The sequence below is a fragment of the Sorex fumeus genome, unplaced genomic scaffold, assembly GCF_029834395.1.
Source record: "Sorex fumeus unplaced genomic scaffold, SorFum_2.1 ptg000072l, whole genome shotgun sequence".
NCBI lineage: Eukaryota > Metazoa > Chordata > Mammalia > Eulipotyphla > Soricidae > Sorex > Sorex fumeus.
This window is the reverse complement of record NW_026606129.1, coordinates 39,956,411-39,968,465: the sequence shown is the minus strand read 5'-3', so window position 1 is coordinate 39,968,465 and position 12,055 is coordinate 39,956,411. Positions and strand designations below refer to the sequence as shown.

General features: G+C 43.5%; 2 protein-coding genes across 5 annotated transcripts in view; one reads left to right on the top strand and one right to left on the bottom strand.

The window, feature by feature from the left end:
* Positions 1-12,055, bottom strand: part of GOLGA4 (golgin A4) — a 119,337-nt gene that overhangs the window by 89,433 nt on the left and 17,849 nt on the right. For 3 of the 4 annotated variants that reach the window (XM_056129093.1, XM_056129095.1, XM_056129096.1), the window contains exon 3: positions 4,914-5,012. The exons of the other annotated variant lie outside the window; for it this stretch is intronic. In XM_056129093.1, the coding sequence (XP_055985068.1) occupies positions 4,914-5,012 (99 nt within the window). The remainder of the gene's footprint in view (positions 1-4,913; positions 5,013-12,055) is intronic. 4 annotated transcript variants of the gene reach the window in all.
* LOC130037400 (U11/U12 small nuclear ribonucleoprotein 25 kDa protein-like) lies at positions 9,209-9,800 on the top strand. The gene is given in 2 exon segments (XM_056129248.1): positions 9,209-9,603; positions 9,605-9,800. Coding segments are annotated over 2 exon segments (591 nt in total).

Genomic DNA, 12,055 nt, shown 5'->3' with positions numbered 1-12,055 from the left:
GTGGAAATGAAAAAAAAAAATGGCCAAAAGTTATTCACTGTAATCCTGGCAATGGGTGCAGGGAGAAGGAAGGGTACTTCTCAGACCAGTACTTTCTACTAGTTCCATTTTTGTAATAAGTTTGAATTTTTCCCAAGAAAGTACTGAGATATCACAGTAAAGGGTGTGGCTCAGTAGTAGAACACAATGCCTCCAAGCATGAAGCACTTGGTTTGATCAGCAGCCCGCAAAAACTGAAAGACTGCAAATTTTATCAATTCATTTCCTTAATGTTATAAAGGGAGGTAGGGTAATAGGACATAAGAATTTAGGTTTATCTTCCTGTTCTGTCACTTTAAAGAATCAGAAGTTACATATACAACATAAATATGTGGTTTCGGGGCTGGAGAGATAGCACAGCGGGTAGGGCGTTTGCCTTGCACGCGGCCGACCTGAGTTCAATTCCCAGCATCCCATATGGGGTCCCCTGAGTACCGCCAGGAGTAACTCCTGAGTGCAGAGCCAGGAGTAATCCCTGTGCATCACCAAGTGTGACCCAAAAAGCAAAAAAGAAAAAAAAATGTGGTATCATAATGAATCACATGGCAGAGTCTGGCAAGCTTCCCGTGGCATATTCAATATGCCAAAAACAGTAACAATAACAGATCTCATTCCCCTGACCCTGAAAGAGCCTCCAGTATGGCACCATTGGGAAGGACAAGGAGAGGCTGCTAAAATCCCAGGGCTGGGACGAATGGGGACGATACTGGCGCCCGCTCGAGCAAATTGATGAACAACAGGATGACAGTGATACAGTGATCATAATGAATGCTTTCCAGTCCAGAACATTGTTAAAGATGATACTATAAAGACATACATATAAGATCCATAAATTTCTTAGTTAATCAATATATTGAAAGGACTCTGTAAAGTATTTAAGGAGGAAGCACGGCAAGAGTCCTTATTTTAACTAGTTAAGGGATGACTGTGGTATGTATTTTTTTTTAAGTTTCTCTGCTATTAACTGAGTTATCTCCTATCAAACAAACAGCACATTTAAGACTTTTTCCTCTCCTGCATCTACTATTCCACTTATGTGCTACATCAGACACCTAAATAAATGCAGAATGGGACTGCTAAGGAAGAAAGCATTGGTCTACATTAGTAGGGGAATAAGGAATCTCCAGAAGCAAAATCAGACATTTTATCATCTATCATGATGGCTTCTCAATTTCTACCCAGCAAAGTTTGTCCAATAATTCTTCTTTTCTGAAACTTCACGTGACTTGTCTATAGATCAAACATATTTCCTATGCCTGTACTTTCCTCTATGAACTTACAATCCTTGGGATCCTAAGTCCTTGGAATAATAAATCCTTGGGTTTGGAAGTTTATGATGACAACTCTTTCTTGCAGATACTCTCAAGAGAGCAGGATTCGTAAGCTTTCTCTTCATCTTCAGGACTTAATATTTTGCCTGACTGGCAAAATTCAATAAAATGCTGTTCACCCCCTAGGCATTCCCTTTAGTATAAGAAGATCTGTGAGGGTCTCTCCCAAAGAGAAGCCTGAAGAACTACCTCATGTCAATACCTGAGAGTCCCACTGCTTTCTGCTTAAAACAATTTTCAGGTGAAAGAAAAACTTTTTCAAACTGCACTTAATAGCACACACAGAGAGATTCCTTACAGCTCTATCTTTGTTTATATTTTTTCCAGTGCTTCAATAATTATTTACAGGACACTAAGGATGCAGTGGTGCTTAGAATTTGGGGCAGAAAAATTCATTTTACAAAATGCTGAATTAAGAAAACACTGGTGATTGGTGAACTGAATTTATGTCACGAATTAGAGCCTCACCAAATTTTTATTCTTTTAAAGGTTTCCCTTTGTTGTCTGGGGAGAAATACTTTTCTGTCTAAGCCAACCAAAATTTAAAAATAAGGGAAGCTGCTCAGTGATGGAGCATTTGCCTGGCATGTGTGAGGTTCCTGAGGACACTTTAAAAAAAAGGAAGAGGGGCTGGAGCTATAGCACAGCGGGTAGGACGTTTGCCTTGCACGTGGCCGACTCAGGTTCAATTCTCAGCATCCCATATGGTCCCCTGAGCACTGACAGGAGTAATTCTTGAGTGCAGAGCCAGGAGTAACCCCTATGCATTGCCGGGTGTGACCCAAAAAATAATAATAATAATAATAATTTGCCCGAGCTGGTCCAGTAACGTCTTCATTATGGGACTTCTTGTTACTGTGTTTGGCATATTGAATACTCTCGGTAGCTTGCCAGGCTCTCTGAGAGGGGCGGAGGAATCGAACCTGGCTCGGCCGGGCTGGCTGCGCGCAAGGCAAATGCCCTATCGCAATAATAATAATAAATAAGTAAATAAAAGGAAGAAAAGAAACAAATTTCTTATAAACCTTAAGATTATGTAACACTTTTACTCTGGTTAGGTTGTTTTTATAGTTTTATTTTCTTTTGGTTTTCTCCTTGAGCCATATCTGGCAGTCCTCAGAGGCTACTCTTGACTAGGTACTCAGGGGACCAAACCTGGGGCTCCCACATGCGAACCAAGCACTCTAGCTGTTCGAGCTGTGTCCCCAGCTCCTTAACTAGCATCTTGAGGGCCCAAAGAAGAAGGGGCATTCATTTCATGCAGTGAACCACAGTCTGATTCCCAGTACCACATGATCCCTCACATCACACCCCATCACGGGACGCAGCCCTGGAGGCCTCCCAGCACTACCAGATGTGGCCCGGGTCCCTCTGGCACTACAGGGTCCCAGCAGCACTGCATGCTCGGGCCTGTGCACTGACCTGCCTGCCCAGTTATCCATGAATTGTGGGAAGGAGCTCACAGGACTCCTGAAAACCACTGAGGAGGCCAAAAAGATAAGTATTTTAAAATGAATTTCAAATTCCTTTTATATACTTAAGTGGATGAAGCTTTTTTTTAAAAAAGTATCAATTATTTAACATGAACTTTATATAAAGCATTATCATTTTACAATTGAAAAATACATTGCCAAGTTCACAGAAACTGGGAATCCTGAAACTCGTGATTTGTTTGTTATGTGTGGACTGAGATCCAAGCATCACTAGCAATCCCATTTTTACTCTGGGCTGCTTTTTCTACTTTAAAAAAAAAAAAAAAGCAGGGGTGGAACTGAGTGAGGAAAGGGATATTCCCAGCTCCTAGCATCACTCAGACCAGAGGTGTGGGCCATGCATCCATACCATGTTCCATCCACCCTCGATCAGAGGCCTGTGGAACTCAGAGGCCACCAGTGCTAGACTCTGCTTTGCTTAAGACTATGTAGAGCAAGGTACTGAACCCTGGGTCTCAAATAACCAAGATCCGAGGCTCCACCATGTAGCTACCTACTCTTTTCTTTTTCAGTCCTTACTGTTTTTGTGCTATTCCTGGTGGTGCTCCAATGCTAGTTACTCTTGGGACAGTGCTCAGTATTCAGGGGCTGCTCTAGAGTTTAGAAGACCATGAAGTGAGTGCCAAGGATTGGAATGTGGGGTTCCCACATGGAAAGCAGGTGCGCCAACATTTTGAGCCATCTCCCAAGCCCTGCTTTCTTTGCAGATTCTAAGCTACAGAAATGCTCTAATTTCATTACCAATTTCCAAAACGAGACCTCCACGCCAGAGAGTGTACAGCGAGGAAGGCACTTGCCTTGCTCATGGCTGACCCAGGTTCAATCCCCAGCACTCCATATGGTCCCCTGAGCCTGCCAGGAGTAAAGCTAGGAGTAAATCCTGAGCACAGTTTTGCTGTGGCCCCAAACCCAAAAGGATAAAATACAAAAGTTTTAAGAGTTAATAAAATATCTCAACCCCAGTTTATTCAATATCTCATCTAACTCCAAAAGTCATCCTTAGTGAGCAACTAAACACATTTGTTTTAATTTGCTAAAATTAGAGCCTGAGTACTTAAACCAATGCTACTTCAATAAAAGCAAAAAATAACAAAAAGGGTTTTTTTGGGGTTTTTTTGTTTGTTTTTTTAAAGAATTTGGACATGTAAAGTGGCCAAAGGGATAGTACAGGGTTTAGGGAATTTGTCTTGCATGCAACTAACCCCAGTTCAATCTCCAGTTTACCACAAATGGTCCCTGAGCACCTCCAGGAGCAACCTATGAGCACAGAACAGGCTCCACCAGGTGTGATCCAAACACACCTCTCACCCCAATAAAAAGAACTTAGATACTCTAAGTAGGAACAAGTCACTTTCTTACAGTGTATACAAAATTCAAAACAAAGTCACTTTCCTAAAGTATGTACAAAATTCAAAACTGCATGGAGTCAGTTGGAAAAAACTGAAATAATTCTTTCAGATGTTTAGTATGTAGAAATGCGATCCTTTCTTTTTTTTTTCTTCCAATATTAGGATTGAAACCCAGGACCTCACGCATGCAAGGCAAGTGTTCTAGAGCTACATTCCCCAGGCTGTATGTGGCAATTATTTTTTACAACTGAATTCACTGTCTGCCTATTCAATATCGTTTAATTGTGAATTTACAAACAAAGTAATTTTTTCCTAAAATGATGAGTCATATCTCAAAATAGTCTTGGCCCCATCAATGGCAGACCAAAGAGTTCTAGCAGTGCATAGTTTTTCCCTGAGAGGGCAAACATTCCCTAGGGGAGTAAATGTTAAAGAGTAAATGTTTAGACCAAGACAAGGCAGTCTTAGCTCCATTAATGGAAGCTGTTACTTGGTTGCTGTTAAGAAGCTGCCACAAAGCACACACCAGCCATCAAAATTCAACAATATACTCTCTGATTGTTTTAGAACGGGGTTAGCAACAGGCAGTGAAGGTGCTTTGAGAGATGGTAAGTGACAAGCAACAGGAGAACTGTTTCTAGAATTACCAAATTGCTTTGCTTCCCTACAAAGGGAATGCAGAAAGCGGTGGAAGGACTCACCACACTGTCAGTCTGTGTTTTAGGATGTTTGGAGGGATCCAAAGCAAAGATAGTATACTCAGAGAGAAAAGCAGGCTCTGCTATCATCCCGGCTAGTAGCTGTCTCATTCAGTGTAATAAGCAGAGGTATGAAAATAAAACAAATGATGAAAACAAATCATAAGGGTAAGTTGCAAAGTGTTCTCACCACACAACGTGCACAACACAACAGTAGCCAGTATCACCACCACCACCACCACTCCACCCTTACACACAACAGAAGCTCAGGGACACCTTTCATCTGTCAGGGTCTCAGAGCCCCCACTTACAATTTGTTTCCTGGTGTCACAAATGATATATGCAATAGGCACCGCATGTGCCTACCACCCTGGTATAGGAATCTACACCAGAGAACAATGCATGGTAATGAACACGAATCCTCAGTGTAACCAAGGGAAAGCCATTCATTTCTTACACGTTCACAGACAGCATGGCGCTTTGGGAGAAATGGCACATGTAAAGCTTTCAACACTTGTTTGTACTTACATACAAAACTAGTTTCCTTCAAATCACAACAAGAAAAAAAATGTTAATACTGAAATTTCTAAAAATTTTTAGGGATAAGCTCCATTATAAGAAATAAGCTGCTTGAGCTTTCTTTCAGAAACTAGACACTACCCAAAAGACTAACAATAATCATGAGAAAATGTATGAGAAATCATAATCAAAATAAACATTCTGATATGAAGTTACACCAATCTACACATGATAAAGTGACACAGAACTACTCCCACACGTGATAAGTACAGGCAATACAGGTGACCCTGCTCTCACAGTTCACCAATGTCACATTCTTGCTGTGACAGAACTAGAGTTAGGTAAGTGGTGCCTTGAGAAAAGCTACACCAAGGGACACAGGATCTCGCTGAAAAAAAATAAATTTTCAGAAACACCAACTTAATACTGCATAGTATATACAAGTCAGATGTTCTATAAAGACACACATCAACATAGGCTCAAGAACTTGCACTTCGCAGGGCAGGAGCGACAGCACCGCGGGCAGGGTGTTCATTTTGTACTTAGTCAACCTGGGTTCAATTCCCAGCATACCATAAAGTACCCCAAGCACTGTCAGGAGTAATTCCTGAGTACAGAAGCCAGGAGTAACCCCCCTGCATCGCCAGGTGTGACCCAAAAAGAAAAAAAAAGTTGCACTTTGCTCTCAGTCCTGTAGTGCTGAGTATTATACGGAGCCTTCACTATGACTTTGCTGGCTGTACATTACAGACTGATTTACTGAGAGAGAGGACCAGCACATCTAAGTCTTTTTATACTTGGTAGCTAATAACTGGCACTCCTTGGTTAAGAATTGACTTTATGAGGCCAGATAGCACATCGGATAAGGTGTCTGCCTTGCACATACTGACCTGGGTTCAATCCCAGAACCCCAGAAGGTCCTCCGAGGACCACCAAGAGTTAGCACTGAGCACAGAGCCATGAGTAAGCCCTGAGCTCCCCGAGTGTGACCCTGAAACAAAAACAACAACAAAAAACTGACTTATGGGAATGAAGAAACAGTACAGTGGGTAGGGCACTTGTCTGCACATGGCTGACCAGGGTTCAATCTCCAGCCCTCTATATGGTCCTCTGAGTCCAGCAAGAAGTGACCTCTGAGTGCAGAGCCAGAAGTAAACCCTGAGCACAGCCAGGGTATGGCCCCAAACCCCCAAAATAATAATAGTAATAAAAAAATTTTACAATTAAGAACGCATTTGAAATTTTAGGGGGAAAACATAAAAGCTGGTGCCCAGTATTAAAAAGAACACACTGACCAGACATTTCAAAAGATGCTGCCAAACAAAACTTCATACAGCAGTCCATCTCCAAGTAAAAGCAAAGTCATTCAAAGTCAGCCATTGCCAGCAACTACCCAAGGCTGAAGGAACCTTTCCTTAATGGTTGTCCTTGGCATGTGCCACTTTTGTCTATGCTAGCCTTACCAGCATCGGTTCTCAAAACGCTTTCAAGAGAACTGGCTCTTCACTCGACCTCCTAAACTTTGTTCTAGTTCTTATCCCAGTATGCTAAGAATCCCATTCCCCCAGCTGTGTGGTCACTGACGAAAGCCATCAGTGGAGCTGACACAAATTCAGGGCTTCTGATCAGCTGGTCTCATGGTGCCTGAGACGGAGCCCAGAGCCTCGTTCACAGCCAGTGCACACTGACAGTTCACAGTACAAAAATCTAAAGATCTATGAAGACAACTAATCAGATGCTTGCTGGGAGCAATCTAATCTTCCCTCCCGCCTCTTACTCTCACAGGAATTTTTCCTTCCAACCTCTGTGGTTCTGGCGGAGGTAGTATTCTTTTTAAAAATCCCTAAGTCTCTATTGAACTGGAACCAGGGGCCAGTCTGAGTTTTACTGTGATTTATATTTTTACGTCAGTTTTTTTTCCATTTTCAGGATTTCTAATTGGTTCCTTTTCATACCCATGAGGTCTAATTTTATTCTGACCTATTTTCCTCCACAATTTTATAGCCTTTTAAAGAAAATTGTTACTTATCTTACTAAACATACTGTTTTAAAGTCTTTCCAGACTGAGACTGTCCTATTATTTTAATTTCATCAGCAGTAAATTTCTATTCAACTCCTAGTTTTATTGAAACACTGGTTTTAGAATTTTCACTTGCAGGCTCATTTGGAGAAAGGTATTATCTTTCTCCTTCCCTCTAGACCCAGTAATCCTTATCCAGTCAATCTATTCCCAGGGCCCCAGTGTGGGTTTGGAGGGTTATCATCAGACTCGAGTCACTGAGCCAACATGAGGTTTGGTTCAGTTCTTGGCCAGGAAGCCTCTCCAGGGACAGCAGCTTCTCATAAAGGCCCTCAAAGAACTGGAGGCCACAAGCTAGCAAAAGCTTTTTTCAAAACCTCCCTTCAGCATCACCAAGAGACCCACTTTAGTACTGAGTTGAAGCACTAAATCAAAAGGAACTTTACCAGATCTTTTCGACTAAGGTTCAAAGAGAAAATTAAGCCCTAAAATTATATGTAAGTGAATTGAAATTTTTTTTAAAAATTTAATAAAAGTAAGGGCTAGAGCGATAGTACAGCGGGTAGGATGCTTGCCCTGCACGTGGCTTGACCCAGGCTCTATTCCCAGCATACCAAATGTTCCCCCAAGCCCCACTCGGAGAAATCTTTGAGTACAGCGCCAGAAGTAAGCTCCAAGTACTGCCAAGTGTGGCCCAAAAACCAAAATATAAAAAATTAAAAAAGGCCCTCCCATTGTTCGTCGATTTGCTCGAGCAGGCCCAGTAACGTCTCCATTGGAGACTTTGTTGTTACTGTGTTTGGCATATCGAATACATCACGGGGAGCTTGCCAGGCTCTGCCGTGCGGGCGAGATACTCTCGGTAGCTTGCCGGGCTCTCCGAGAGGGGCGGAGGAATCGAACTCGGGTCGGCCATGTTGGCTGCGTGCAAGGCAAATGCCCTACCGCTGTGCTATCGCTCCAGGCCCAAACTAAACCCTACTGCCTGCCTAAGGAATTTTCTAGCCCCCAAGATAATGAATTAATGTCTCTAATATTGGGGGAGGGACAAAATACAGTGTACGCAAGAGTTAGACTCTTAGACTCTTCTAAGCAAGTATCTGAATTCTCTGACTTAGAGAAGGAACTGTTTCTAGCTTGCCAGGCAGAGTAATATACAATGATTAAGAGTACCACAAGATTAAGTCTACCAAGTCCAGTCTACTCTTTACTTGCAACAATGTATTCAAGAAGTACTTAGCAAAAGAAACAAAATAAAAGTCAGCAGATGCAGAAATTCAAAGCACAGAATAAATCGTTTTAATCCAAGACCAGGAACTATTTGGTCTATACAAAGTCAAAAGCTCAGTAAAATTTGTAGACAGCTCAAACAAACCAAGGTGGGTCCAGAGATGTGCCTATGTGATATGCAGCTGCCTTGAATAGATCAAAGTCTTGAGTTGGATCCCCAGCACCACCGGTAAGACCAATTACCATCATTGGCATTATGATCCTTTGGGCCACAACTCCCTAGGCACCACACCAAAGTGCGCAATCCCTGGAGACGACTGATACAACAACAAAGAGGCAGAGGAGAGGAGAGAAGGAAAGGGGAGAAGGGACAAGCCCCAATCACCAACTGAAACCCCAAGATTCAGAAAGATGCAGGGAAAGATACTAGGTCAAGAAATCAGGAAAGGAGCAACAGATCCAAGGAATTTTTGATAAACCCCAGAGCACATGAGACTAAAAAAAAATGTGATCGAATAGATCAACTCGGATGGGAGCCCTGGGCTGCAGTGTGGGGTTCGGCTTCAAAGGCGCCCTGGAGGAGAGGCAGGCTGCAGCCCGCTCTAAGGTACCCCAGGAGGAACAGGGCAAAGAGGAGACTGCCTCACTCAGAGGTGGCTGTCTGTTCCAGGAGGGGTTCACCACAGTGGTGCAGGACCCACTGCTCTGCGACCTCCCTGTCCAGGTCACTTTGGAAGAGATAGACTCCCAAACAGCACTAGGATATGGCCAGGCCATGACAGTCCAAGTGTGCAAGATGGATGGAGAAGTCGCAGTCCTGAACCAGAGGAAGGCCACCCAAACGCATGTGCACCTCAGGCAGGAGCTCGAAAGGGGCATTCAGCACATCAGCTGGCCTATGAGTGGAGGAACGTACCATCTGACTTGCTGGGGAGAGGCTCAAGGAGGACAGGAAGAAGTTCCGGGACTATCGGATCCACAATCGAGACGAGGCACCCTTCATCAAGAAGCCACAGCAGAGTGAACTCAAGCCAGGGCTGTGCTCTGGTGGCCAAGCTGTGCTCCCCCACCCCAACCACCCACCAAGAAGCCGCAGGCCACTGACTTCTCTGAAAGTGTAGAGGTAACACAGTCACCTCACAGCTCCCTCTGGATAGACTACCTGTGTGGGCCCACAGCACCTGGACTGAGAGAGCTGGTACTTGTTTCTCTCCCACGTGCCTTGCCTGACCTTGATCCCTAACTGGATCCAACTATAATCACATGACAGATCCCATGGAGCTGTGGGCCCAACCCTGTAAATAAAATTAAAAAAAAAAAAAAAACTCGCCACATCAACTCTAAGGAAATGGCCTAATAACTCTACAATAAGGTGGAATAAAAGGCTGGTTCTTCAAAAAGATCAATAAATCTCATACCTCAACTGGCTGGAGCAATAGCACAGTGGGTAGGTCGTTTTTCTTGCACGTGGCCAATCTGGGTTTGATTCTTCCATCCCTCTCAGAGAGCCTGGCAAGCTATTGAGAGTGATCCCGCCTGCCCAGCAGAGCCTGACAAGCTCCCCATGGCGTATTCGATATGCCAAAAACAGTAACAACAAGTCTGACAGTAGAGACGTTACTGGTGCCCGTTCGAGCAAATCGATGAACAACAGGAGGACAGTGCTACAGAGAATGCTGGCAGAGAATGCTATGAACAACTGTATGCCCACTAACTAGAAAACTTGGATAACCTACAAATTCCTAGAAAAACACGTTACCAAAATTGACTCAGGAGAACTAGAGAATTTCAACAGAACTATAAAAATAAAAAGACTGAGTTAATAATAAAATACTTCTCACCCAAAACACAAAACAAAACAAAACAAAACAAAAAACCTAGGGGGCCAGAGCGATAGCACAGCGGGTAGGGCGTTTGCCTTGCACGCGACCGAACCAATCCTGGGTTTGATCCCCGGCATCCCATATGGTCCCCCAAGCACTGCCAGGAGTAATTCCTGAGTGCAGAGCCAGGAATAACCCCTGAGCATCGCTTGGTGTGACCCAAAAAGCAAAAAAAAAACCCTAGGCTCTATGGGGGCTGGAGCAATAGCACAAACGGTAGGGCGTTTGCCTTGCACACAGCCTACCCAGGTTCAATCCCCAGTTCCCCGTATGGTCCCCTGAGCACCGCCAGGAGTAATTCCTGAGTGCAGAACCAGGAGTAACCCCTGTGCATCGCCAGGGTGTGACCCAAAAGGCAAAAACAAAAACAAACAAACAACAACAACAGAAAAAAAAAAAACTAGTCTCAGAGGAGGCTGGAGAGATAGCACAGTGGGTAGGGCATTTGTCTTGCACTTGGCCGACCCAGTCGACCCGAGTTCGATTCCTACACCCCTCTCGGAAAGCCCAGTAAGCTACTGAGAGTATCTTGCCCGCACGGCAAAGCCTGGCAAGCTACCCGTGACGTATTTGATATGCCAAACACAGTAACAAGTCTCACAATGTTACTGGGCCCGCTCGAGCAAATCGATGAACAACAGGAGGACAGTGACAGTGACAGTGATAGGTTCAGAGAGCTTCAGTGTTAAATTATAGTAAAGACTGAAATACCACTGGGGCTCAGTAGTGGAAAGCAGGCCCAGCACCTGTGAAATGTATGAGTCTCTAAATCCAAGTTAATTCAGAGATCCCTCAGTCAGAAGTGACTGAGCCAGCATAGAAAACCCCACTGATTCAGCTGATTCCAAACACTGGGTATTGCATCATGCAAAGTGGGGATGATGCCTTGGCCCCCAGCACCATAGGGCCTGGGAGAGCCAAACAGAGAGACAAGAGTCCTTTATACACTCTCTCTTCTCTCTCTCTCTCTCTCTCTCTCTCTCTCTCTCTCTCTCTCTCTGTCTCCCTCTCTCACTCTCTCTCTTTAGTCTTATGCCCAATCTTCAAAAACAAAACTACTTGAAAAGGCATTGAAATTGAAACACAAATGAAACACAAATTGAAACACAAATGAAACACAAATTGAAACACAAATAAAACACAAATGAAGCACTGAAGCGTACTATACAAGGGTAGGCCTCAAAGGAATTATACCAAGAGATAGTATGTTCATTCCTTGGACCTCATAGACCCGGGTTTTCTGAGCATAACGTGGCCTGAGCAGCCAGCACCACATGACCAGCCCAGGTCTAAGCATCAAACCATATTGCTAAAAGTGACCCTGGACCCTCTGAGTACTACTACATGAAGGTCCAAATAAGTAAATAAAATGCAACTACCAATAAGGTCAAAGAAAATAAGACTGCAAAGAAAGTATACATGTATTTTAAACTTTTATACAACTCTGTCGAATTATGCACTAATAATAACAGTATTATTATTACATAATAATG